Genomic DNA, 27,848 nt, shown 5'->3' on the forward strand with positions numbered 1-27,848 from the left:
AGAGGCCACTGCAGAGTGGTCCCTGAGCTTTAAAGTAGGGTTTGATAAGATGTTGGTAGCCAGGAGGAGAGGCAGACACTTCAATTGCCACACTCCCAACACTTACTACTAAGAGCATATTGACCACACACACACACCGATACACAGTGAGCTACCTAGAATGACCAATCAAAATGTATTTATTGGTATTTCCATCAATGAATAGGCAAAAAAAATACTTTCTTCTCCTGGACAATTAGCCGGCGGAAATAGTATAGCGGCTTTTCTGTTTATTTTTTTATTGTCCAAAAGCCAGCCAGCCGACTGACCCACCCACCACCGGTCTGGGGTTGAGGTCGAAAATATACAGGTTAGGAAAAGTAATAATTCCACGCGAAAGCATTTGAAAATAAACCAAACTAAATTCATGGGACCTGCACCATTGCTGATTCTACAGGATAAGGGTTGAAAATGTGACCAGCAGTTGGAAAATCAAGAAATAAAGCGGATGTAGATCATTTGAAAAATGTTTAAATGAATAGAATGACAGGAAAATAGTTACGCTATGTGTTTGTTGAGTAGTTAGCTGAACTTCACTACGATTGCAGTTATTTTTTTCACTTTGATGGCAAACTTTCCGTACTGCTAACATTCACTTCCAGTCATTTTCGCTTGCATTGCTGGTACAATGGTTTAGAATTCTTGGGATATTAGAATCCTAATCTTAACCTGTATATTTTTGACCTAGACTGGGGTTGTGAGGGACAGCAGGATCTACATGCCTGTCTGCCCCCAAATGACCTGAAGGACTTGACACCCCACAATAACAACTAGACACATTCATAGAAACCAGTCTTCTCCTCCTCTCACACTTTCCTCCTCTTCATCTCCACCACTGGGGAATCTCAGCTGACTCCAACCAACCACAGTTTGGTAAGCTGCCCAAAGGTTGGAAGGTTGTCAAGGGCTGGAGGGTGGGTTGGTTGGTTTGTGTGTGCGGAGGACATGCGGGGGCAGCCAGTTAAGCCCTGGGAGCTGGAGGGAAGCGGAGGGGGGAGTAGGGGGAGTACTGGGGAGCGGCCACCTCTGGCTGTTCCGGTGAGCTGGTTTGAATTAGGAACCCCCACCGGGATCCAAGCCTGTGCTTCCTGAGAGAGAGAGAGAGAGAGCGCGCAAGGGGACGTGCCGCCGGGGCGAGGTGGGCCCGCGGCTTGCCGGCAGCTGCCCGCCCATTTGCGGAAACTCTCCCTACAATGAGGACCAGATGAAAAGAAAATCCCCTACCGCCCCCTCACTCTCTCCTTCCGACCTCTAAGGTTGTCCAACTGTAAAGCTGTAAAAGAGGACTCCTGCCCTGCCCGTGTCCTGTGGATGACCCAGAGCAGAGGGCCAGACACACAGGGCTTAAAGGAAGACAGGAGTGACAGCTGCACTCAGCTGAGAGTGAGAAAGGGAGAGAGAAATCTAGAAGGATAGAGGAGAGAGAGAAATATAGGAGAAAGAAATATAGGAGAGAGAGATAAGTAAACTGCAACTAATTGGATAGAGCATGTCTTGCTGGGAGGGCAGCATGGCTACATTGAGGTCAGTTGTACATTCCCTCAGAATGAGCCATTGATTGGATCAGGATTCACGAACATCGACTTCAATACTGCTTACACTCAGAGTAGAGAAGTAACGTACTATCTCAAAAAGAGCGAGCCCAAAAATTCACCCCGGAAGGGATGAGGAGCTGTATCCTTGCCATATAGGCGCTTAATTGTGTCCTACAGTGTGTGAGTGTTAGAGAGTGTGCTTCTGTGCTGTTGGCCAACAGTCTGTAGATCAGGGTTCCCTAACTGGTGGTTTTATGTGGTACCCAAGTTTTCTGAGCGATCAAAAAAAATGTAAACTTTTTTTTATTTTGTATTATTTATTGTTGGACATAAGACTGTAAAAAAACACCAGGAAATCAGCTCCAAGTTACTTGAATATAAAACAATCTGTTCCTAAGTATTCCCACACAAGATTGTATACAAATATAAGGATGGTTTGAAATGATTTGGTTTTAAGTCAAAATGTAAATATGTTAGGGCTTATTGCGGTTAATTTGCAGTATAAACATTATTTGTAATTATGTTCCTGCACATGGACCATCCGCTCAATAAAAATAAAAATCCCATGGCTGAATCTAGTTGACGATGCCTGCTGTAGATGGACTCTGTGCAACTCAATGCAGCCTCCTAATGGCCAAGACATGCATAGGACCCTCAAGCATGCGCATCATCAGGTGAGAGACACTACTGGGAGTCTTTACTGGCCAACTCTAACAGGAAATGTAGTGAGACAATTTGGCAACAGGAAACCAAAATGAGTGTTTCTTACTGGACAGGTCCAAGTCATCCCTCTTGGTTTTGAAATGTTATCCTTCCAATTGGTATGTAATGAACAGGACCCAGCTGTGTATGTAAATGGGGTTACCTTTGACTTTGAGTCCTCCGTCGTCATCGGAGTCGCTGTCGGACTCGAAGAGATCCTTGAACTCCTTCTTGTCCACAGCCTTCTTCTCCTGAATTTTCCTGCGTTTGATCTCAGGGAGGTCCAAGTCTTCCATCTTAAATGAGAGAGGAAATGTCAATATGCAGCTCCACTGCAAAATGTAGTGACATGGAAAACTTATTGTCAAAAGAGGTGATTTGGGACCACATGACAATGAGACCACTGCTCAAGATCCAGATGATGCAGCAAAGTCGCTTACAAAACACTTTAAACATTTAGGCCATATTTACTTCCTAAAAACCACTGGAAACTGGGAACCGCCCCCATTGAAAACAAATAAAAAGGGTCAAATTCTTCAAAAATGTTTGCATTCAACCTTGAACATTTCCACCAATTTCCCACTGATATCAATGCATTATCTTACTCAAACCTTCAAGTTACATGTATCGTTTGTAAAAAATAGGATGGGGACGTTTGTTGAATTTGGATGAAAGTCCTGAAAATACTTTTATCTTAAAACAGTTGGTATGTAGGTGTGTGTGTGTGTCTGATAGTTACCCTCTCCTTCCCAGAGATCTCCAGCTGGATCTCCTTCTCCCTTAGCTTCTTCCACTGGCTGAAGTACCTGGTGAGGGGCGTCCCCTCCTCCTCAGTCTGCTTCTCCCACTTCGCCTGCACACACACACACACACACACACACGTTACATAGCCACTCTGTATTTGTTGGGGCTGGGAATTGCTAGGGACCTCACGATACTTAGATGCCGATATGATGTATTGTGATTCGCACAATTCTATATGTATTGCGATCCGATATTGCAATTTGATATTCCATGCATATTGATCACTATAGGTCAGCTGCAGAGAGAGCATGAGAAAACACGGTTTGATCAGTCAGGGACATGCTTAAAACATGTTGACTCACTATTTAAAAAGATGTCAAACAAGCTATAGGATGAAAAATACAGGCTTTTAGGTGCAGGCACAGCAGACTAGCGCTAGCTAACACTACCTAGAAGAAACCCCACTCCTCACCCTTTTTTAATCGATACTTGGGAGTTCAAGTATCAATATAATAAGGGAAGACGGGTTTTGAGCTACTACTGACGAGACGGATCTCAGTTTATTCCTTTCCGAGGCGTATCGACATTGATTTCATCTAAAATGTCTGGGTATTGTGGTGTACTTTCACTTCAATTTATACTGAACAAAAATATAAAAACGTAACATGTAAAGTGTTGATCCCATGTTTCATGAAGTGAAATACAAGATCCCAGAAATGTTCTATATGCACAGAAAGCTTATTTCTCCCCAAATCTTTTTATTTTTTTATTTCACCTTTATTTAACCAGGTAGGCAAGTTGAGAACAAGTTCTCATTTACAACTGAGACCTGGCCAAGATAAAGCAAAGCAGTGCGACACATACTCCATGTGTAACTCTGTGTCGTTGTAAAATAAACATACAGTCAATAATACAGTAGAAACAAGTCTATATACGATGTGAGCAAATGAGGTGAGAGAAGGGAGGTAAAGGCAAAAAAAAGGCCAAGGTTGCAAAGTAAATACAATATAGCAAGTAAAACACTGGAATGGTAGATTTGCAGTGGAAGAATGTGCAAAGTAGAAATAAAAAATAATGGGGTGCAAAGGAGCAAAATAAATAAATACAGTAGGGAAAGAGTTAGTTGTTTGGGCTAAATTATAGGTGGAAATTGTTGTGCACAAATTTGTTAGTGAGCATTTCTCCTTTGGCAAGATAATCCATCCACCTGACAGGTGTGGCATATCAACAAGCTGATTAAACAGCATGATCATTACACAGGTGCAGCTTGTGCTGGCGACAATAAAAGGCCACTAAAACACAGTTGTGTCACAACACAATGCCACAGATGTCTCAAGTTTAAGGATTGTGCTGTTGGCAAGCCGACTACAGGAATGTCCATCAGAACTGATTCCAGAGAATTTAATGTTAATTTCCGATAAGCCGCCTCCAACGTCGTTTTAGAGAATTTGACGGTACGTTCAACCGGCCTCACAACCACATGTAACCACGCCCGCCCAGGACTTCCACATACGGCTTCTTCACCTGCAAGATCGTCTGAGACCAGCTGATGAAACTGTGGGTTTGCACAATCGAAGAATTCCTGCACAAACTGTCAGAAATTGCCTCAGGGAAGCTCGCCTGCGTGCTCGTCATCCTCACCAGGGTCTTGACCTAATTGCAGTTCGGCAAATGCCGAATGGCATGCTGGAGAAGTGTGCTCTTCATGGATGAATCCCAGTTTTAACCGTACCGGGCAGATGTCAGACAGCGTGTATGGCTCTGTGTGGGCGAGCGGTTTGCTGATGTCAACGTTAGGAACAGAGTGCCCCATGGTGGCAGTGGGGTTATAGTATGGGCAGGCATAAGCTAAGGACAATGAACACAATTGCATTTTATGTATGGAAATTTTAACGCATAGAGATACCGGGATGAGATCCCGAGGCCCATAGTCGTGCCATTCATCCGCCGCCATCACCTCATGTTTCAGCATGATAATGTACGGCCCAACAGCCTGATCAACTCTATGCGAAGGATGTGTCGTGCTGCATGAGGCAAATGGTGGTCAGAGCGACAGAGAGCGAGAAGAGAAGCTGAAAGAGGAGACTGGAGAATCTACGCCAGCCCTTCCCCTAAAGGTCTTTGCGGATGGTATTGATCAGGCCAAATAGGATTATCTGATCTCCAAATCCAATAGAGCGTATAGACCGCAGCTTCCTTCGTCGGTTAGCTAAACCTATTTACGACAATTTGCAGTGGTGGTTATTAGGCTGGGCCCCAGCTCAAAGAGGAGAGGACAGGACGTGAACAGAAAGACCCAGTGCTTTTGTAAACACTTCAAACCCAGACAAAACAATGCTATGGGATTAGGGTTGAGTATTTGGCACAGCTGTTCCCTCACACCTAGTCTACCTACTCTAGATGATGGCAAAAACCTTTCGCTCAAAACTGTACAAAAAAAGCAAAAAGCAAAAAAAAGCATAGGCCTACCAAGAAAAAACGATCTTCAGGCTTCTGTTGAGGACCATTGAAATGTGATCTGTGTTTGGGTGTCTGGGGCCCACTGCAGCCGGAACAGGGGCTGGCCTCTACCCCGGCAAGCATGGGGACGGATGCCATGGCGAAAGGCTCCTCTGGGCTGGGAGCCGTGGCGACAGGCGCTGCCTCCGGTGCCACGCTGTCCGTCTCTCAGTCTCTGGCAGCGTGCGTACACATACACACACTTCTCCCAGGCTAAATTACACACAGCGACATCCCCTCTTTCATTTCACTCAAATCTTTAGCACGTGTGCAAGGCACACCAGCCAGGATCAGAGGCGCAACGCAGCCTGGGAAGGGTGTGTGCTTGGTGGGGCAAGGTGGAGTGCATACGGTGAGAGGAAAACTCACACAGGAATAGGCATTTCCGCCCCACACACACCTCCAATAATGTCCCCTCATTAAGTCTGTGAGGCTGGTTCAAACCTATAAAGGAGGGTCTAATGACCACAGCGCTGTCCTTTAACTAGCGTCACAGTGTTCACCTAGGGATGTCTCCTCCCGCATCCCTCCCTCTACCTCGGCTTCCTACTCAGGTTTCACTGCAGCAGCCGCTAAGTGTGTGTAGCCTAGGCTCTTATCTCCCCACTGTCTGTGTGTGTAAACGACACAGCCAGATGAGAGGCCAGGGGGTTAAGGGTCAGGGGGCACATGATGGTTAAACGCTCTAGGCTGGTGGAGACCTTCACAGGCACTTCCTACGGGAGCTCGCCCAGGATTGGCGTATGCATGTGTTTTTTTGGAAGGGGGTGTACAGGGGGTTAAGAGGAGGTGGGACTGCTCCAGGCAGCTCCCCAGCAGACCGGTGTGTGTGTGTAAAAAACAATAAGTTGGAATCCAACAACCAACGCAACTCAATAATCAACTGTTGATGAACCATCACATAATTGAAGAAGTTCAGCTTGCTGGCTGCTGAAAATCTCAATTTAATCATGAAACCTTATGTACGTACTGGGTGAATGTCTATATATTTGAGGAAGCAGAGGCACTGATGGGAAAGAGGTGTGTGTGTGTGCACGCCCGCGAGCACATTGAAGAGGTGAAATGAGGGCTCTGGAACAGCAGCCCAGAAGACCGGGCACAGACAGGCTCAGTTGCTCACGGGCAGGCACACACACACACAGTCAAACTCACCACGGCGGCCGCGTCGGCCACTCCAAAGGCGGCCCTCTGTCTCCGGGCTGTGATGTGGCCGCTGTTCTCCTGTACCTTCTCCAGCAGCTGGCGGATCTGCTTGCAGTAATTGGCCACTTTGCATTCCTTCAGGAACGCTTTCAGCTGTGGAGCAGCAGAGGAGGTAGAAAGGAGGGGGGGGGGGGGGGGGAGAGAGAGTGAAAAGCGGTATATAATCACCTAGGCTGGTGCTTTTCTTTCCCCTCTGGACCGTCACTACTTTATGCCCAGCACGTGTGTTTGTTTGTGTGTGTGGCAACAGTAAAAACTGGAGTAGAAGAGGAAAAGTCATGCGTTGTTTGCTTTGTTGAGGGCAGACTATTGCTTCCTTGGTCTTTCGGCATAGCTTGTAGAGGAGCTCGCCTCCCACCCACCCACTGCTGGCTGTCTCTGACAGGAAGTGGGCTCAGTGGTTGGTCACAGGGCCGTAAAAACAACGGCAAGCCGGTGGAACCATTAAAGGTCAGCACAGACACACTTTACTCTTCAACCCCCTCTGTCTCGCCCTCTTTTTCCATCTGGCCTACTCACTATAAGACCAAGTCAAGTTTCTTGCCGCCTCGTGTTTGCTGTAGAGAAAGGCTAGCAGCTAAGATTCTTTTTTATTTTTTTACTTGATAGTCAACAACACCTAAAAATGTTTGAGTTAGTATGTTGAATAGCTGACCATTTACCAAATGTGTAGAATAAAATGTCCACATACTGATGTCCGAAAATCTGAATCAGTCGCTGATCAGGAGAAGAAAATCAAAACGTGTTTTTGCTTCCAGGGCCAGTTGACTATCCCTGGCTTAGGGTATGGACATTATGCCATTGCATCAACTGGTGAAGTGGTTCTATTAGCTGACTAGGGGTGGAGAGAAGAGGAGAAGGAGCTGGTATTACCTGGATGATGGTGGGCAGGGCCAGCTCTGGGAAGCCGATGGAGCAGGCCTGAGAGTGGAAGTACTCCAGGATCAGGTCATACACCTGCTCTATCAGCCCATCCTGAAACAACACAAAAGTATACAAATCAGAAAAGAAAAACCGAAGGGACCACACACACAAATGTGATACTCATTAACATTCAAGAGGCTTGTTGGGATAAAGGAGGGGAGTTGATCTGTGAGAAGACATGTGCAAACATCGAGCTAGATTACAGGGACACCTCAGCGCACTAACGCCACACCTCAGGTTAAGTCTCAAACACACACTTTACAGATCGCAGCTATTTATGTGAGTACAGCCGTCAGTACAGACTGGATTTACCTGACGGATCCGATTATCTCTAAGCGGTCACCTGCGGTCTGCCACCTGATGCTGCATTCCCCATGGCTCTGTGCTAACCCCAGTGGATACTCCACTGGCCACACACACACACTTAACCCCCTAAACGATTTGGCATGGGTCCGCCAACACGGCAGCAATAACATGGAATGCTACAGAAGCAAAGCAAAAAAGGATATGAGACCCATTTCAGTTCTATTATAGTACTAATTTCTGTACTGTAGGTCACATACAGCCTACTGTAGTCAGACACTCTACTTGGTCTAATGGTCAGACAGGTGTTAATTTAGCCATATCTGGCAGTAGCAAGGGTGAGTCACCAGGCACCGACTTCACGGTAGAAGCAATTGGTGGAGCCGGTGGCATTGGTTGCCCCTGGCAACAGCACCGAAAGCCAGTCCTGACCAGCGGAGTGCAAGGGATAATCCCAGAGGGCCGTGTGGCAATCCTCTTGGCTTGGTCAGAGCCCCTTACGTCGGATTTTGCCCGCTGCCCTCAATCCCCTTATGCACACACGGTGGGTAACACTGTGTGTCAGGGAGGAGTGAAACCACAACTAGTAGGGCCTAGACATGGAGTTGATCGGCTGTTCTTGTTGCCATGCGTTAGAATGCCATCGTTATTCTTTTACAGTGACACAGACAACAGGTTGAGTAGTGCGCCGTAATCTAATCTGGCATGTTTCCAAATACATTTGTTTTATTTGAGGGAGGGTGGAATTAAGGGGAATTGCATAATGGCCGTAATACTAAATAAATTCTTACTGATTAGGCAAGGTAGCCGTCAAGACAGCAAAGATGTGAAACTAAATGTGCTGATGCAGGACAACAAGACACACTTTCACAGCTCTCCTGCAGATTGATCTTTGGAGGACATGCTACTTTCAACCTGTAGACTTAGGCCCCTCCTACAATAGTCATCCTAAGCTAGTCACACATGTTCTCTAAACCCCCAAAATAGCTAGGGCTAAGAAATTTTCATGACCTCTCTGACCTCCAGCAATTCTTGTACTAAAGGTGCCAAGCCACACCATTGTAGGCGCTTCCACAATCTCGGCAACCATTGGAAAACAGGTGCATCGCCATTAAGCTTTCCAAAACCAGTCACAGAAATAACCCAGTTAAAGGAGAGGTGCACAGACAATACACATGTCTAATTAGTGGTAGCCTAACCGAAGTCTTCATTGAGATGATTAAAGTATCAAGACGTAAAGTGGCATGAGAAGATACTAAATTGACCACTAGGTGCTTGAGGACACAACTAGACTTAGCTGTTAAAAACTAACAATACCATATAAATCTCGTAATAGAATTCAAAAGGTATTGACCCTATCACTTTCCATACATGTTTGCCCATGGAAGAAGTGGTCAGAACGTTAATTTCTGGACCGGAATGACAAAACATTTAGGAGATAGAGGTGCTCTAAGTTTACCTATTTTGTACACCTCACCCTACCATAAAGCATCCATGTCTTCATCACTGGAAAATATGTTGAATTTGACATCATTTAAAAGCGTAAAACAGTTGTCAATTCTTATTACCTGAAAAAGTTTATTTTTTTAAAAATATAAAAATGTAATTTAAATGTAATGTAAAACTGCTCTTGAAAACAGAGTGGGTGTCATTTCAATCATAGACATAAAATTAATAGAAGTGACCCATGCATTCAAACCACTGAAATTTTGATGGTACACCATTTCAATGTAAATGTTTACTTTTAATTAGTACCACAAAGGGTCCACCCACCGCAAAACATCAACTTAAAATGGTCATGTCCGTTCTATTATCTATATTTCTATGATTTCAATAGGTTTCATATGGAGTCTTGACAGTATCATTTAAAACAGATATTCCCATTCAAGCCAACATTCTCTGATGTGTGGACCTTCAACCAGCTTTGTGGTACCACGCTGAAATAGAAAATATATTATTCCCATTTATCAGCCAAAACATGACACCCACCCTGTATTCAAGAGCACCGATGTAGGGTACAACACAAAAGCCTTAGATGATGTAAAACAGGTTAAGCTACAACATACAGTGCATTCAGAAAGTATTCAGACCCCTTGACCTTTTCCACATTTTGCTACGTTACAGCCTTATTCTAAAATTGATTAAATTGTATTTTTTTCTCCCTCAATCTAAATGTTTTTTGTACATTTTTACTTGCGTAAATCTCACATTTAGGTAAGTATTCAGCTCCTTTACTCAGTACTTTGTTGAAGAACCTTTGGCAGCGATTACAGCCTTGAGTATTCTTGGGTATGACGCTACACAGCTTGGCACACCTGAATTTGGGGAGTTTCTCCTATTCTTCTCTGCAGATCCTCTCAATCTCTGTCAGTTTGGATGTGGAGCTTCGCTGCACAGTTGCTTTCAGGTCCCTGGTACAGGTTTTCATCAAGGATCTCTCTGTGCTTTGCTCCGTTCATCTCTCCCTCGATCCTGACTAGTCTCCCAGTCCCTGCCGCTGAAAAACATTCCCACAGCAGGATGCTGCCACCACCATGCTTCTCCAAACGTGATGCTTGGCATTCAGGCCAAAGAGTTCAATCTTGGTTTGATCAGACCAGAGAACCTTGTTTCTTATGGTCAGAGTCCTTTAGGTGCCTTTTGGCAAACTCCAAGCAGGCTGTCATGTGCCTTTTACTGAAGAGTGGCTTCTGTCTGGCCACTCTACCATAAAGGCCTGATTGGTGACATGCTGCAGAGATGGTTGTCCTTCTGAAAGATTCTCCCATCTCCACAGAGGAACCCTTGAGCTCTGTCAGAGTGACCATCGGGTTCTTGGTCACCTCCCTGACCAAGGCCCTTCTCCCCCGATTTCTCAGTTTGGCAGGGTGGCCAGCTCTAGGAAGAGTCTTGGTGGTTCCCAACTTGTTCCATTTAAGAATGATGAAGGCCACTGTTCTTGGGGACCTTCAATGCTGCAGAAAAATGTTGGTACCCTTACCCAGCTCTGTGCCTCAACACAATCCTTTCTCGGAGCTCTACGGACAATTACTTTAACCTCATGGCTTGGTTTTTGCTCTGACATGCACTGTCAACTGTGGGACCTTACATAGACAGGTGTGCGTCTTTCCAAATCATGTCCAGTCAATTGAATTTACCACAGGTGGACTCCAATCAAGTTGTCGAAACATCTCAAGGATGATCAATGGAAATAGGATGTACCGGAGCTCAATTTTGAGACTTATAACAAAGAGTCTGAGTACTTAAGTAAATAAGGTATCTTTTTTTATTTTAATAAATGTGCAACAATTTCTAAAAAACTGTTTTTCGCTTTGTCATTATGGGGTATTGTGTGTAGATTTGAGGAAGAAAAATGTAATCCATTTCAGAGTAATGCTGTAAAGTAACAAAATGTGGAGGTCAAGGGGTCTGAATACTTTCCGAATGCACTGTATTTGAAATTAAGATTTTTTCATTTACACGTTTTTAGATAATTGACATTCAAGGTTAACCTTTCGCGTGTAGGGGGCAGTATTTTTGTTTTTGGCTAAAAAAACATACCCATTTGAAACTGCCTATTTCTCAGCCCAGAACCTAGAATATGCATATAATTAGATTAGGATAGAAAACACTCTAAAGTTTCCAAAACGGTAAAAATATTGCCTGAGTATAACAGAACTGATATTGCAGGCGAAAACCTGATGAAAATCCAATCAGAAAGTTCCTCTTATTTTGAAACCTCTGTTCCTATGCATGCCTATCCTCCATTTAAAGAGATATCAAACCATATTAATTTATCTATGGCTTCCCCAAGGTGTCAACAGTCTTTAGACATAGTTTCAGGCTTTTATTTTGAAAAATGAGCGTGAAAGATCACATTGCGTAAGTGGATAGGTGGGGGCTCTCAGAGTGAGTTTTGCGCTACAGAGTAAAGTGGCCATTGTTTCTCCCGGTGTTATTGAAAAACCTACACACCCGGTTGATATATTATCGAATATAAATTTTAAAAACAACCTGAGGATTGATTATTAAAAAAACGTTTGACATGTTTCTGTGGACATTCTGGATATTATTTGGAATTTTCGTCTGTGTTGTGGTGACCGCTCTTTCCTGTGGATTTCTGAATATACCGCGACAAACAGAGGTATTTTGGGTATTAAAATAATATTTATGGAACAAAAGGAACATTTGTTGTGTAACTGGGAGTCTTGTGAGTGAAAACATCCGAAGATTATCAAAGCATTAAGACCTAGCTACTTAATGCTTAGTGTACATAATGTTTTGTTATGCGATCGATAACTTACACAAACGCTTGGATTGCTTTCGCTGTAAAGCATCATTTCAAAATCTGAGACAGGTGGATTAACAAAAGGCTAAGCTGTGTTTTGCAATATTGCACTTGTGATTTCATGAATATGAATATTTTTTTGTAATATTATTTGACTGTGGCGCTATGCTATTCAGCGGTTGCTGACGGAAATGTTCCCGCTAACGGGATGGGTAGCGTCAAGAAGTTAAAAAAGACCATTTATATAAATTCTCTAGAAATATTCAAATAGTTTGACAACGCTGTTAGTAACCTTTTAAAATGATAATCACAACCGATTATCTTTTCCAGTGATAAAGACCATGCATGTCTCATAGTATGGTGGGGTATGTAAAACGGGTCAACTTTTAGCACCTTAATCTCATGAATGCTTGGGCATTCAGGTCCAAAAAGTCACTTTCTGAGCAGTTGTAGAAATGAGTAAATATGTAAGGTTTTGTTCAAATCAAAAGAGGTGCTGTCAAAAAGTGATTGAATTCAAATGGATTTACCCAGTTCTAAGGCTACTCCTGCCGCAAATAATACATGCTAACTAAGCTAGCAGTACTCCCCCCAGTCTAAGTCTTCTCCTGTGGCAGACAAGCCTAGTTAGCTGGCATGCTAAGCTAGCAGTACTCACCCTGTAGGCCTTCTCCTGCATGTTGGTGTTGCTGAGCTTCAGGATAACATCAAATTTGATGGGCTTCACACTCATCCGGCCAGGCTTCTTGTTGAAGTCCACCTGATGGATGATCTAAACAACAAGCAATGAACACAAAATTAGTGCGTTCAGAAATCATGCAACATTTGCAAAGACATGACACAGATTACACAACGTGAAAACAGAACAGCGACAGTGCCCTCAAACAAAGCCAGACCACATCATTTGGTTATCATTCCATGGCTTGTCTCATGGAAAAATCACTCAGACTCCTGACAATAGACAGATATAGCCAAAGTAAAGCTTAAAAAGGCATAGTATGTAATTGTATATTTGTGTTTTTACCTATATTTTGTACATCTCACTGTGCGTGTTTAGGTGCGATAGATAGGCCTAGCCCTGTATATCATCTTGTGTTTTTACGTATTGCTGTGTGTGTGAGGTCGTTGGTACCAGGCGAGTGGAGCGCTCTTGGCCCAGTCTGTCTGTACAAACATCGGATGTGGTGGCGGTCTGCGGGGGAGCCAGGGGGGAAGTGGGAAGGCATGGGTCAACCCTGATACAGAGGGAGCCACTGGAGCAGGAAGCACCAAATCATATATACCACCCCCCTTGGAGAGACGCACGCACACACACGCACGAGTATGTGTGGTGTGCATGGACGTGTGTGTGTGTGTGTGTGTGTGTGTGTGTGTGTGTGTGTGTGTGTGTAGTCTGTGTTATTGTATATGGTGTGTGCGCGCATCTTAGTGAGTGTTGACCTCCTGCAGTAAGCTTCAGCGGGGGGGTCACCATGATGGTCTGGAGTGCGTACACGTGTGTGTAGTCTGACCAGAGCGATAAAGACATGGCTGTGGTTTACGCTCTGCTCCTAAAGCGCTCTGCAGACCACATCGTTTCTGCCTATGGCGCAGCCGTCCACCCACAGCAGACACAAACACACACGGAGGAGCATAACGTGGTTGGGTCTGCTGCTCCAATTAAAACCGTAGCAGCGAGCACCTCAGCCTCGCTTTTCTCTAATGAGGGGAACAGTAAAAGAGAAGACAGGAAATGGAGTGTGTCACAAATAAACACTGTGTGCTGCTAGGGGGTCTTGGAGTGAGTGTGTGTGTGCTGGGGTGGGGGGGTGAACGGCTGCGCTATAGGCAGAAAGGATGTGGTCTGCAGAGAGCTTTAGGAGCAGAGCGTAAACCACAGCCATGTCTTCATCGCTCTGGTCAAACCGTCCACACAACACGGTGACCACTCCCACAAGGCCAAGCGGTCGCTTCCATACTGCCGTTCTCACGCTAGCTTACCACTAGTGGTGCACGAGTCCCGGATATTTTGACTCTTGCTCGACTCCCAAAACAAGCTGAAACGGATGCGCGCACACACAAACACACCACCTCATTATAAAAGACTACATTTGCATTCTAGAGGATTGACAAGAGCTTGACGCTGCCCATTTGCCTATAAAAAGCCTACTTTGTTTGAATGTAGAAGGAATATTTCCGCTGTGTGCAGCCTTGACGGATCCCGTGGGATGATGCGGCACACTCCACGCTGATAAGCCTATTCTTTGCCATGTTATAGCCCTATTCGGACGGGTATTACTAGAGACGTTGGTTGTCAATATTATCCAGGCATGTGTTATTCCAGAGGATGAGTCACATAGGATTCGTTTTTCTAAAACGGTCTCCTGTAATTCCACATTTTTTCCAAATTGAATCGCCTCTTATGTAGGCCTCATAATAGGCCACACACTGATAACTTGTGCTTGCCTGCCAAATGTATAGGGCTCCCCATAATATTTAAATTGATGAAGTGCGATCACAATCATTATTTTAGAGATCCATCCATGGTAGAAGTCCTTCCTAATAACAATGCCCCACATCCTGCCGATTTGAGCTGCTGAACCGTACTTTGCACTTGGCTATTTATGGATGAGAAAGTAAACTTGCCATTTTTCTAAAAGTTCAGCAGTGTGCGTTTGGTCTTCGGTCTGTTGCTTGTAGAACTGCTCAGCCTACACTGACTACCTCTGCTTTAGTGAACTAGTGCGAGACATTGCGAAATACAGCATTGCAATAGCTTAGGTCTTTCGATTACCGATGCAAAGGTCTGACGGTCTGACGGATGGCCGACATGCCTTGCTGTGCCCCTCCAGCTCTTGCTAGCTGGCTCTTTCTTTGTTGAGAAAGATGCAAGAGTGTATCCTCGAAGTAGACTACGAAATTCCGTTTACTCCGTTGCAAAAATACTGAATCTTAGGAGTCGATTCCTAGTGGGATCGAAGCTTGACACAGAAATGGGAGTCAACGGGCAAGGAATCTATTATTTTGGAGTTGACTCCCCAGCATAGGAGGCTAACACCCACTGACTGACAGACAGCGGATTTTTGGATTCGATTCTAGAGATCAGGGGTTGGAACCTGTTCAGAGAACAGAACCAAAACCTTTTTCAAAGCTAGTTAGGAATACTATAGTTACCACATTTCACATTGGATTTATTAACTACAAAAAAAGATAAGACGTGTTTTTAATTCTGGTGTCACTCTGCACACACAAGCTTGTTAGCTAGCTAGCTTCTTTGGTCCAATGTTAAGTCAACTATGAAGTTCAAAAACATTCAAAGTTACTCCATAGAAGCAGCTCCTCTACTAGGTATAATTCTGTGGGCCTAATTCAGATAATGCATGTCATCACAAGATGCCCAACACGTCAAGCCAAGCCTCCTCCACCCGCTCTCGTGCCAGACACTTGTCTTGCCATCATGCATGTAAACAACTCACTGAGCTATAACAAGTGCTCTCACGGGGCTACTTAGCTGGCTAGATGGGGGTGGCGCAAAGGGAATTTGACCCAGTCCCTGACAAACGGACAACCTGAACATCACATAGCGTATCACTACTTTGTAAACGGCCAGGTTTGAGTTTGAGGAACACCTTTTGAGTTTGAGGAACACCTTTTGCAAAGAGCAAATATAACGCACCAGTTTTCACAGGCTTCACTAAAGGGCTGTAACGTTACCAGAGTTGAACCTTTGCAGCACGGCACTTGCTGGCCATGGCTTGCCATATAAAATCAGTCAGGGGCATTCAGTTACAGTTTGATTGAACGTTAAAATGGGCAAAACGAGTGACCAAAGCGTGGTATGATAGTCAGTGCCAGGTGCACCGGTTCCAGCATCTTAGAAACGGACGGTCTTCAGAAATGACAGTGTCTAGGGTTTACCGAGAAGGACGCGACAAAGAAAAACATCCAGTCAGCGGCAGTCCTGTGGGAGAAAACAGCTTGTTGATGAGAGGTCAAAGGAGAATGGCAAGAATCACGCAAGCTAACAGGCGGGCCCACAAACAGGCAAATAAGAGCACAGTCCACGTCGATCTCTGAGCATCGATCCTCGTCACGGATGGGCTATTGCAGCAGACGACCACACCGGGTTCCACTCCCATCAGCTAAAAACAAGAGGAAACGGCTCCAGTGGGCACGCAGTCACCAACACTGGACAACTGAGGAGTGGAAAAACATTGCCTGAAACATGACAGTGAGTTCAGTTCACTTGAGAGGCCTGGTCAGTCCCCAGACCTCAACCCTATAGAGCATCTTCGGGATGAGATGGAATGGGCTGTTCGCAGCGCGAACGTACCATTCAATTGCCGGCTAATGGAAACTCTGACAAACACGCACACCACACGCACCAAACTGAAAACGTTGACAGTTTGGGACCTGCCCTAATAACAAAGGTGTCTAACATTTGACATTTACATTGTAGTCATTTAGCAGACGCTCTTCTCCAGAGCGAGTTACAGCTACTACATTCATCTAAAGATAGCTAGGTGAGACAACCACGTATCACATAGTAAGTCCACTTTCCCTCAATAAAGAAGCTATCAGCAAAGTCTGCTAGTAGGAAGAGACTAGTGCAGGGGTTAAGGTTGATGTCACAAACCACTCACATTTACTTCCACCCCCTCATCTTTCAGAAACTACTTTGTGTTTAGCTGTTGAGACCTACAGACTGTTTTCCACTGACACCTTACAAAATATTACAATGGAAACCACATTGTGTTTCCATTGGGTCTGTCGCCCAATGCTGTCCTCTCACCGTATTGCTCACATCTATTTAACCTTTTCTGATCTAGGCCACACAAGTGCTTACAGCAGGGGTGGCCAACCCTCATCCTAGTGAGCTACTGAGAATGCCCCTTTGTAAGTTAACATACCGGACTCAGCTGATCAAGGTCCTGGTTAGCGATGAACTAGTTCAGGCCTCTCCAACCTTGCAGGGTAGCCTAGTGGTTAGAGCGTTGGACTAGTAACCGGAAGGTTGCAAGTTCAAACCCCCGAGCTCCCTGAACAGGCAGTTAACCCACTGTTCCTAGGCAGTCATTGAAATAAGAATTTGTTCTTAACTGACTTGCCTAGTTAAATAAAGAAAAAAGGGGAAAAAAATGTAGGTTTTCACTCCAACCCCAGGTGTAACTAACCCTGTTCAGCTCATCAACCAGCTGATTATTAGAATCAGGTGTGCTAGATTAGGGTTGGAGTGAAAACCTACAGGACAGTAGCTCTCCAGGAACAGGAGTGGAGAGCCCTGAACTAGTTGAGCTACAGTAGGGTGTGGAGCCAAATCCTGCAGGATCCCTGTTCACAAAGAGTCAAATAGCAGGATCTATGATCAGGTCTTGCTGTCTTATTCATTATCAAGTAAAAAAAAGAAGACCTAACTGATCCCAGATCAGAACACTTTGTAAATATTGGCCCATGAGGGTTTGCTCTGGGAGGAGATGAGCACCTCTGGCAGGGGGTAAGGGGTCTTACCTCCAGTAGGAAGGGCAGAACGGGCACAAAGGTGTGGGTGCTGCCAGAGAGGAGGGTGAGGGCTCGCACACAGTGGATCCTCAAAGGGTAGTAGCGGGAAGTGGGTACCAACCTGCACAGTAAGACAGATAGAGAGTCACAACAATGGTCAACACTACCACCTGCTGGTGAAAGTGTGAAGTTAAACTTTTTGGTGCAGTTTCACAGAGAGATTAAGCCTAGTTGTGGACCAAATCTCCCCCCCTTCAATAGATATTCTCCATTGAGCATGCTTTTTAGTCTAGGCTTAGTCTGTGTCCGTTGTTATGTTATGTGATTGTATTTCAATTAAAAGACGGATAACCAATAGAAAATCTGCAGACCATAGGCTGGTCATATCATGCTAACTAGACATTCTACCCTAACAGAGGGTATACATACTAAATCACGTGTCATTGTTGATCTATACAACAACTAGGTGAAAAACAGATGGTTTATGTTAAACTTTCAGAAAAGAGATGCAGTATTCTCCTTCCCCATAGATCTGTGTGATATCCTGGTTGTGTGTTCTACAGTAGCAGAGCCCATGAAACAGTATGATCCCAAGTTAAGCCCATAGGTCTGTGTGCGTGTACCCACTTGATGGTGCCCACTATGACCTGGCACAGTGGGTAGATGAGGGGCTGCAGGACGTCGCTGGGGTGCAGGGTGCTGAGCACACGACACCACAGGTACAGGCAGTGGACAAACTGCCAGTTATACACCGACTGGTATGTCTCCTGCAGGGACCAAAAACACACACACCTTAAAGTACATCACATTTAACATCAGCACTGATCTACATGCAATTGCTGGTTGTTTCTAAATGATTACTGGGATACAGTTAGATGAGCAATGGTCTTGACCGGGTATTCCCAAACTGGGGTTCCCCAGGGCTACATTGCTGTCGGGGGTACGCCAAATAAAAATGTGATTCAAATTATTTTTTAAATGCATTTTTTTATTCACATTTTCAAACGGGGCTATACATTTAGGTGAGTTTTTCCCCCCTCGCCTGAGTAGCCTCGTTTCACTGCCAAAAATACAATGAAACCATCTAGTGTTCAGCGAAATAACAACAATATCAAATACAGGTAGCCTAGTTAAATAATTAACATTCAATCACATTAACCGTCACGCTCTCGCAGTAAACCTTCCCTCTTGCGCAGACATTTAGAAACATGACAATATGAAAAATAAGCCACAGGAGTTTTTTGAGCGAGAATAAAGACTACTTTCGAGTAGTAAGACATGTATTAAAGCAACAGATACCATTAATAAGAAGGGGCTAGAAATGTTTTATATGGTGAGCTACAGAGTGACTAAGACAGGCAAGCCCCATACTACTGTAGAGGACTTAATTCTTCCTGCTGCCGCAGATGATACGGCTGGGACAATGCTGGGGGAAAAAGGCAAAAAAAAAAATATAGACAATGCCTTCTTCAAACAACACTGTTTCACGATGCATCACTGACAGGGCAGGAGATGTTTTGAAACAATTACTGCTTCGCATACAAGCCAGTGCGTCACAGCTGGATGAGTCAACAGACATGGCAGGCCTGGCACAGCTCCGAGTATATGGCCGTTATATTTATGGGGGTCAATAAACCTCTTGGGTAGAGGGCAGTATTTTGAAGTTTGGATGACAAACATGCCCAAAGTAAACTGCCTGTTACTCAGGCCCAGAAGCTAGGATATGTAAAACACTCTTAAGTTTCTAAATCTGTTAAAATAATGTCTGAGTATAACAGAACTGATATGGCAGGCGAAAACCAGGGGACAATCCATCCAGGAAGTGGATTTTTTTTGCGATTGAATGTCTGTTATGGGTTAGGGCCCAGATTGCAGTTCCTATGGCTTCCACTAGATGTCAACAGTCTTAGACATGCTTTAAGGCTTGTATTTTGAAAAACGAGGAGTAAAAACACCTTTTGGTCAGAGGACAAAGGATGAATGCAGAGCTGCTTTGCAGACAACCTGAGGATTAATTATAAACATTGTTTGACATGTTTCAACAAACTTTACTGGTACTATTGGGATGTATTCGTCTGCATGTTTTGACCACCCCAGTGGATTACTGAACAAAACACGCCAAGAAAACTGAGGTTTTGGGACATAAAGAGGGACTTTATTGAACAAAACAAACATTTATTGTGTAACAGGGAGTCTTGTTAGTTCAACCATATGAAGATCAAAGGTAAGAGAATAATTTTATCGCTATTTCTGACTTTTGTAACTCCTCTACTTGGCTGGAAAATGTTTGTATGCTTTTGTAAGCGGGGCACTGTCCTCGGATAATTGCATGGTATGCTCTAGCCGTAAAGCCTTTTTGAAATCTGACACAGCGGCTGGATTAACAAGAAGTTCATCTTTCAAACCGATGTTTAACACTTGTATAGTATATTTTATGAATGTTTAATATGAGTATTTCTGTATTTTCAATTTGGTGCTCTGCAATTTCACCAGATGTTGGCCATCCAGTGCCTGCCCATAAGAAGTTAAGGAAGACATCCTCTTCTGAAAACCAGGACAACATGAGAAAATATTTTTAAAGTACTGGATAGCTTTGTGACATGAAATGGACTTTGGTGGTCAAGATGTGTTGGTATCTGTACTGATGGCGCAAAAAGCCATGATAGGGGGACATAGTGGAGTGGTAACGCACGTGCAATCAGTTGCTCCCAGTACACTGCAACATCCACCGAGAGGCTCTTGCTGCCAAGGGAATGCATGACAGCTTGAAAGACGTATTGGACACTACAGTGAAAATGGTTAACTTTGTTAAAGCAAGGCCCCTGAACTCTCGTGTATTTTCTGCACTATACAAGCGACCATGTAAGACTTTTACAACATAAGGGCAAAGTATAGACACGTTTTTTGGAATTGTGAGACGAGCTTAAAGTTCTTTAATTTTCACTTGTCTGAGTCTGACCCCTTGCACGATGACGAGTTTCTCACACGACTGGCCTATCTGGGTGATGTTTTTTCCCGCCTTAATGATCTGAATCTAGGATTACAGGGACTCTCCGCAACTATATTCAACGTGTGGGGTGGGACAAATTTGAGGGTATGATTAATAAGAAGTTGGAGCTCTTTTCGGTCTGCATTAACCTCTTGAATCTAGGGGGCAGTATTTTCATTTTTGGAAAAATAACGTCCCCAAAGTAAACGGCTATTTTGTCAGGACAAGATGCTAGAATATGCATATAATTGACAGCTTAGGATAGAAAATACTAAAGTTTCCAAAACTGTAAAAATATTGTCTGTGAGTATAACAGAAATGATATTACAGGCGAAAGCCTGAGAAAAATCCAAACAGGAAGGGACTCTTATTTAGAAGGCTCTGCGTTCCTATGCGTCCCTATTGAGCAGTGAATGAGAAATCAACCAGATTCCTTTTTCTATGGCTTCCCTAATGTGTGTGTCACAATACATAGTTTCAGGCTTTTATTTTGAAAAATGAGCCTGAACGTCAACATTGCGTCAGTGGTCAGCTGAAGTCTCTCAGAGTGTTTTGTGCGTAAAGGACAAATGCGGCCATTGTTTCTCTCTATCCTACTAAGAAGCCACCAGTCCCAGTTGATATATTATTGAATAGATATTTGAAAAACACCTTGAGGATTGATTATAAACAACGATTGCCACGTTTGTCGATATTATGGCGCTAATTTGGAATATTTTTCGTTGTAGTGACCGCAATTTCCGGTCGATTTCTCAGCCAAACGTGAAGAACTAACGGAGCTATTTCGCCTACAAAAATAATATTTTTGGAAAAAAGGAACATTTGCTATCTAACTGGGAGTCTCGTGAGGGAAAACATCTGAAGCTCATCAAAGGTAAACAATTTAATTTGATTTCTGATTTGTGACCAGGTTGCCTGCTGCTAGCTAGTAATAATGCTATGCTAGGCTATCGATAAACCCCAAATACTTGTCTTGCTTTGGCTGTAAAGCATATTTAGAAAATCTGAGATGACAGGGTGATTAACAAAAGGCTAAGCTGTGTTTCAATATATGTGACAAACTCACACTCATTCTATTGTTTAATAAAAGTATCATAGTGTGTGTGTGTGTGTGTGGTAGGCTTACAGTGATGGCAAAAAACATTTGAGAGTGCGCTGGTATGCAGCTGGAGGTTGAATGTTTGAAGGGATACGGGACTAGAAAAAAAGTTTGGGAACCACTGAGATAGACCAATATTGAAACACTTAGCTCCGATGTTAGAATATCACAGGCCAGTATAAAAACCTTTATAGGTCACATTATTCCTTCTATTATCATCATCATCATTAGCAGTACTTCCTGGTGTCCTACAACATAATTGCCTTATCCTCATTTTCAACATCCAGGGCCCGAAATTCCCCAGGCATCTCAGAGTGCTGATCTAGGATCAGATTCGCCTTTTAAAACATTATAAAGGGGGCACGTGATGCTAGATCAGCCCTTCTACTTGGAGACACTTAGTGATTTCAGGTGCTAGTGTATGAATGGATGTGCGACTAACTGCTAACCTTCTTCTTCATGGTCATGGCGTTCCTCAGGTGGATGGCCAGCTGGCGGATGTAGATGAAGCCGTGCTGGTAGGAGGCCTGTGTGTCCAGCGAGTACATCTCCGTCAGCGTCCGCTGCATGAAGTTGATCATAGGCAGAACGGTGGGCGACGTGAACTTGCAATTCTGCACGTACGAGATGTACATTTGCTGAGGAAAGAAAATTAGGTTAAAGGGTGTCCGAGTTCAGTTAAAAATATATTTTTTTAAATGTTCATTTTGGGGAGTTCCAACAGTTGTGCAGGCAACTTTACACCTTTCACTTTGTACTGCTATGTGCCACCTTTCAGGAATTTTTATGTGCAGACACTTGCCACTAACTGGGAAGCGATATTTGTTTAGCACTTTTAATGCAGATGTGGAGACATACACCTTACTTACTCACTCCTGGCGGGTATTAACTACCGTGGGTCAAATGAATGAAGCATTTTTCACCCACGATGGTCTCACCTCCCCAGAGGATGGAACAGAGAGACATAGAGAACATACCTTGAGGATGGGGTTGAGGTTGGTGTCTTGCTTCTGTCTGCAGATCTTGTTGAGGGCCAGGAAAGCCAGAACGCGGCTCGTCTCCTCCCCGGTGCTCCACTGCTTGATCAGTTGCTAGGGGGAAAAAAGGTGAGAGGTGGACTGTGAGAGCTAGCGTTGGGAATGGAGGACCCAGGTCCCAATAGCAAGGCTACCAGTCCAGAGCATAGTGTCGCTGTCGGAAGTCTTGCATCGTTAAAAGCTTTTTAGGAAATGACAGACAGTCATATTTGACCATTTATGAAAATACAATTATGAAATGTCAGTGCTACTACTTTCAATGAACGTAATAAAAAAAAACTATACGGGGACAAAATGGAGTTACACGGTTCTAACAGTGGTAATAGGCCATTTCCTAGGAAGGGACCCTCCAGTGCCGCACAACACTGTTTATATATTCAGCCGATATTAATGTGGTTTCTCTCTGCAGGGTTATCATCCTTTGAACTAAATCAAAACGGCTTAACATTACAAAAACATTATTTGCCTAATTCCCCCGATGATCATCATGCAGTTTGGTCAGCCTACATATAGGTGTTGCTGTGGTAACTGGAAGTCACCTTGAGCAGGTGGCGACACTGTTTGGGGTTACACAGGTAGTAGGGAACCAGCTGGTTGGCGTGCCTCAGAACTGCACTGATGACGGTGGCCTCTGTGAGACATGACAAGAGCTGTGAACGGAGGAGGAGAGTTAAAGTTCCATTTATTTGCTGTTGTAAGTAAATTAAATGGATCTTCGATAAGAGTAAAAATGGTAGAAACATTTTAAAAACACTAGGGTACATCCAACACAAATACTGTATGCAGGAAAAGGGAAAGGTAACAGTGACAATTCAGACAAGAGGGGAGAGGGAGGATGAAATCAATAGCGGGACAAACCTGAACGATCCCACTGAGATACATCCTGATGTCCACCTGGTACTTCTGCCACTTAGGACTGGAAGATGGAAGCACTGGCCTGAAGATGAGAAAATGAGAGAGGAAAGCCCGAAATGGATAAATGGATTAGAGGTCGACCGATTAATCGGAATGGACGATTAATTAGGGCCGATTTCAAGTTTTCATAATCGGAAATGGGTATTTTTGGGCGCCGATTTTGCGGTTTTTAAATATATACACCTTTATTTAATTAGGCAAGTCCATTAAGAACACATTCTTACTTTCAACGACGGTGGGTTAACTGCCTTGTTCAGGGGCAGAATGACAGATTTTCACCGTGTCAGCTCGGGGGATCCAATCTGGCAAACTTAGTTAACTAGTCCAACGCTATAACCACCTGCCTCTCGTTGCACTCCACAAGGAGACTGACTGCCTGTTACACGAATGCAGTAGAAGCCAAGGTAAGTTGCTAGCTAGCATTAAACTTATCTTATAAAAAACTATCAATCAATCATAATCACTAGTTAACTACACATGGTTGATGAGATTACTGGTTTATCTAGCGTGTCCTGCGTTGCATATAATCGATGCAACGCTGGGGGATGATTTAACAAAAGCGCATTTGCGAAAAAAGAACAATCGTTGGACGACTGTACTTAACCATAAACACCAATGCCTTTCTTAAAATCAATACTCAGAAGTATATATTTTTAAACCTGCATATTTAGCTAAAAGAAATCCAGGTTAGCAGGCAATATTAACCAGGTGAAATTGTGTCACTTTTCTTGAATTCATTGCACACAGAGTCAGGGTTTATGCAACAGTTTGGGCAGCCTGGCTCATTGCGAACTACTTTGCCAGAATTTTACGTAATTATGACGTAACATTGAACGGTTCTGTATTTAACTGAAATAATACATGTTTTGTTTTCGAAATGATTGTTTCCGGATTTAACCATATTAAATTACCAAAGGCTCGTATTTCTGTGTTACTATGTTATAATTAAGTCTATGATTTGTTAGAGCAGTCTGACTGAGCGATGGTAGGCAGCAGCAGGCTCGTAAGCATTCATTCAAACAGCACTTTTGTGCATTTTGCCAGCAGCTCTTCGCAAGCACAGCGCTGTTTGACTTCAAGCCTATCAGCCAAATGGCTGGTGTAACCGATGTGAAATGGCTAGCTAGTTAGCGGGGTTCAACCGTCACTCGCGCTGAGACTTGGAGTAGTTATTCCCCTTGCTCTGCAAGGGCCGCGGCTTTTGTGGAGCGATGGGTAACGCTGCTTCAAGTGTGGCTGTTGTCGATGTGTGCCTGGTTCGAGCCCAGGTAGGGGCGAGGAGAGGGACGGAAGTTATACTGTTACACTGGCAATACTATAGTGCCTACAAGAACATCCAATAGTCAAAGGTATATGAAATACAAATGGTAGAGAGAAATAGTCCTATAATTCCTATAATAACTACAACCTAAAACCTCTTACCTTGGAATATTGAAGTCTCGTGTTAAAAGGAACCACCAACATTCATATGTTTCATATGTTCTCAGCAAGGAACTCAAACATTAGCTTTTTTACAAGGTACATGTTGTACTTTTACTCCAACACTTTGTTTTTGCATTATTTAAACCAAATTGAACATGTTTCTTTATTTATTTGAGGCTAAATGGATTTTTATTGATGTATTATATTAAGTTAAAATAAGTGTTCATTCAGTATTGTTGTAATTGTCATTATTACAAATAATTGTTTAAAAAAATATATATATATATATATATATTATTATTTTTTTTTTTTATAAATCGGCCGTTTAAATCGGTATCAGCGTTGAAAAATCATAATCGGTCTACCTCTAAAATGGATACACCTAAAACAAATTAAATCACTTTGGCACAAATAATAAAATACATTGGCTCGTTGGTTAATCAGGTTAGCAATTTTTCTACTCAAAACTAAGCATCAGGGAAATGGTTAAAGCTTATGTAAAGAAGAAAGGTCTCCATTTATTACTTCTTCTGGTCTTTATCTGGCTTTAGGTTGAGCATCCTCTGCAGAGCCACGTACACGTCTCGGATACAGAACAGGACCAAGGCGTTGAACACTATTGGAAAACACACACACACCAAATTATATCATCGTCCTTGGGGCTAAAGTATGTTGACACTACTAAATACACACTCATGGAGGGTATGATCCCTACCTGAACTGTCGGCCACTTTGTATCGACACGGATCTCCCCCTTCTCCTTTGGTGGTCGCCACGGCAGCCTTGAAGGCCTGTGTGATCTCTCTGAAGAGGCGAGGTGTAGGCTCATCCTGAAGACAAAAGGATGGGAGGCAAGAAAATATACAAGAATGAAGGGCAAAAGCACTGGTATTGTGGTACAGTAGAAACAAAAGCCTCTTGACCTCATATAATAATATGTTTTTCCTTTCTAATTAATGCTGCCTGGTAGGCATAGTTTTTTAATCACGACACTCATGGGATGGTAGTTAACCCAGAGGTTTGAGAGGTGGAAGATGGGACAAAGCCCTATTCTATTTGCAGAGACAAAATATGCATCAAATGTTGGTTATTGAAAAGGGCCATTATGCAACCGGCATCCCGGCGTAGTCTGTTTATAATGACTACACCCAAAGTCTGGTAGAGGAAAAAGGTTGAGGTCTATGCTCGGTGGATAGTCTGTAGGTAAGTCTAACCTTGATTGCGGCTTGCCACTCGTCAACCATTTTCTCTGTGACTTTGATGGCCTCTGCGGTCTTCTTGGATTTCTTGGTGGACTCTCCTTGTTCCTCATCATCATCAGAACTGGCCTCCTACAGTCACACATAACCTTAAAGTTAACATTCTGAAAAATGTAAATGGCATTATAGAGACAAAGAAAACATGCTAAGGAATATAAATTAACGAATACATGTTGAGTGTAAAATCCGCATCCCCTCAAATTGGACAGTTACAAGTGTAAAATGAGATGTTCCTCTCTAATGCTGCTGGTTTAGTCAAGCATAGGCTACCCTTTTAGATCAGGAATCTCACTCTATAGTCACTCTATACATCATTTGATTTACGGTTTCAGATCATTAAACATTTGTCAAAATCAAAGCCCTGGTACCTCCAGTTGTTTGGGCAGCGTGTGGTACTTCCGCTCTTCCTCATCCTCGGAGCTGTCGGTGTCGTCAAAGTTGAGCAGGGTCTGGTCGTTCTTCTGCAAAAACTTATAGAACTCTGGATCTTTACTTTTTAGCCTTGACAGCGAGTCTTTGTGCTGAGAAGCCTTGCCTTTCTTTTTGTCATCACCCCTGCAAGACAGAACATACTCATTTATTAAATAACATTCGACCAGGTGACCTGGGAGGACATTTGTATTTTAGGGTATACTAAAAGTATCTGGGGCAGACACTGACTGAAGAAGTGAGAGACACTTACTTGTCTTGAGCTGCGGATTGCCCTGCTTTCTTCTTCGATTTCTGTCCATTCCGGGTAGGAGTGTCATCCTCAGAATCAGTCTCACCTGCCGAGTCAAAGCCAGATAGCAGGAACTCGTCCACACTGAGGTCCTCCAACTTCCTGCAACATAGAAACAATAAACAGCCAATTTAGCAAACATTAAGATATTTAATTACAAAGTCAAATATCAGTTACTTAGCTATATTTAAACAAGCTAGCGAGTTTTATCAGATACGTTACAAGTCTCTCTGCAGTGACAATGATGGCGAGTAAAGTTATTTAAGTTGGCTAAATTAGCTAGTTAGTTGGATCCGTTTAACAGTATATTTCAATAAACCATGCCAAAACAAACTTGAAAACTGAACAGTGGAAGTAACATGTTGATCACTCACTCACTCAACTAACTTGGTTAGCGAGCATGCCAACCATTTCTAACCAAGCAAACTAGCTAACTATTAGCAAAGGCTAACGATTATTTAAAGTGCGCTATCAACTCCACTTGTAACATTCCAAGGCAATAAAACAACGACACAAAACACTAGACATGTACAATATACAAAGAAACTCGCTACATTGTTATTTCATAGAAAAAATGTGTTCAGTACCCATATTTCACTGTGAGCAATTTACCTTTTGCTTTTCTGTTTTCCTGCCATGCTGGATCAAAAACGTGACTACCAATTATTTTCCCACAATGCAATGGTGTTAGGCTGAAGGGGCGTTCCAGATC

The 27,848-nt window shown here is 43.5% G+C and overlaps 1 protein-coding gene across 1 annotated transcript in view; it reads right to left on the bottom strand.

The window, feature by feature from the left end:
* noc2l (NOC2-like nucleolar associated transcriptional repressor) overlaps window positions 1-27,848 on the bottom strand; it is a 31,642-nt gene extending 3,794 nt beyond the window's left edge. The window contains exons 1-17 of the mRNA XM_090184460.1: window positions 27,749-27,848; window positions 27,098-27,238; window positions 26,784-26,970; window positions 26,371-26,487; window positions 25,872-25,986; window positions 25,682-25,772; window positions 23,678-23,756; window positions 23,359-23,469; window positions 22,760-22,873; window positions 22,232-22,420; window positions 18,322-18,461; window positions 17,704-17,815; window positions 12,875-12,988; window positions 7,596-7,697; window positions 6,672-6,815; window positions 3,016-3,129; window positions 2,440-2,572 (exon numbers count right to left, since the gene is read on the bottom strand). Of these exons, the coding sequence (XP_090040586.1) occupies window positions 2,440-2,572; window positions 3,016-3,129; window positions 6,672-6,815; window positions 7,596-7,697; window positions 12,875-12,988; window positions 17,704-17,815; window positions 18,322-18,461; window positions 22,232-22,420; window positions 22,760-22,873; window positions 23,359-23,469; window positions 23,678-23,756; window positions 25,682-25,772; window positions 25,872-25,986; window positions 26,371-26,487; window positions 26,784-26,970; window positions 27,098-27,238; window positions 27,749-27,774 (2,029 nt within the window). The 5' untranslated portion in view covers window positions 27,775-27,848. The remainder of the gene's footprint in view (window positions 1-2,439; window positions 2,573-3,015; window positions 3,130-6,671; window positions 6,816-7,595; window positions 7,698-12,874; window positions 12,989-17,703; window positions 17,816-18,321; window positions 18,462-22,231; window positions 22,421-22,759; window positions 22,874-23,358; window positions 23,470-23,677; window positions 23,757-25,681; window positions 25,773-25,871; window positions 25,987-26,370; window positions 26,488-26,783; window positions 26,971-27,097; window positions 27,239-27,748) is intronic.

Source organism: Oncorhynchus mykiss, chromosome 9 (assembly GCF_057628025.1).
Source record: "Oncorhynchus mykiss isolate SJ-2025 chromosome 9, ASM5762802v1, whole genome shotgun sequence".
NCBI classification, from domain to species: domain Eukaryota; kingdom Metazoa; phylum Chordata; class Actinopteri; order Salmoniformes; family Salmonidae; genus Oncorhynchus; species Oncorhynchus mykiss.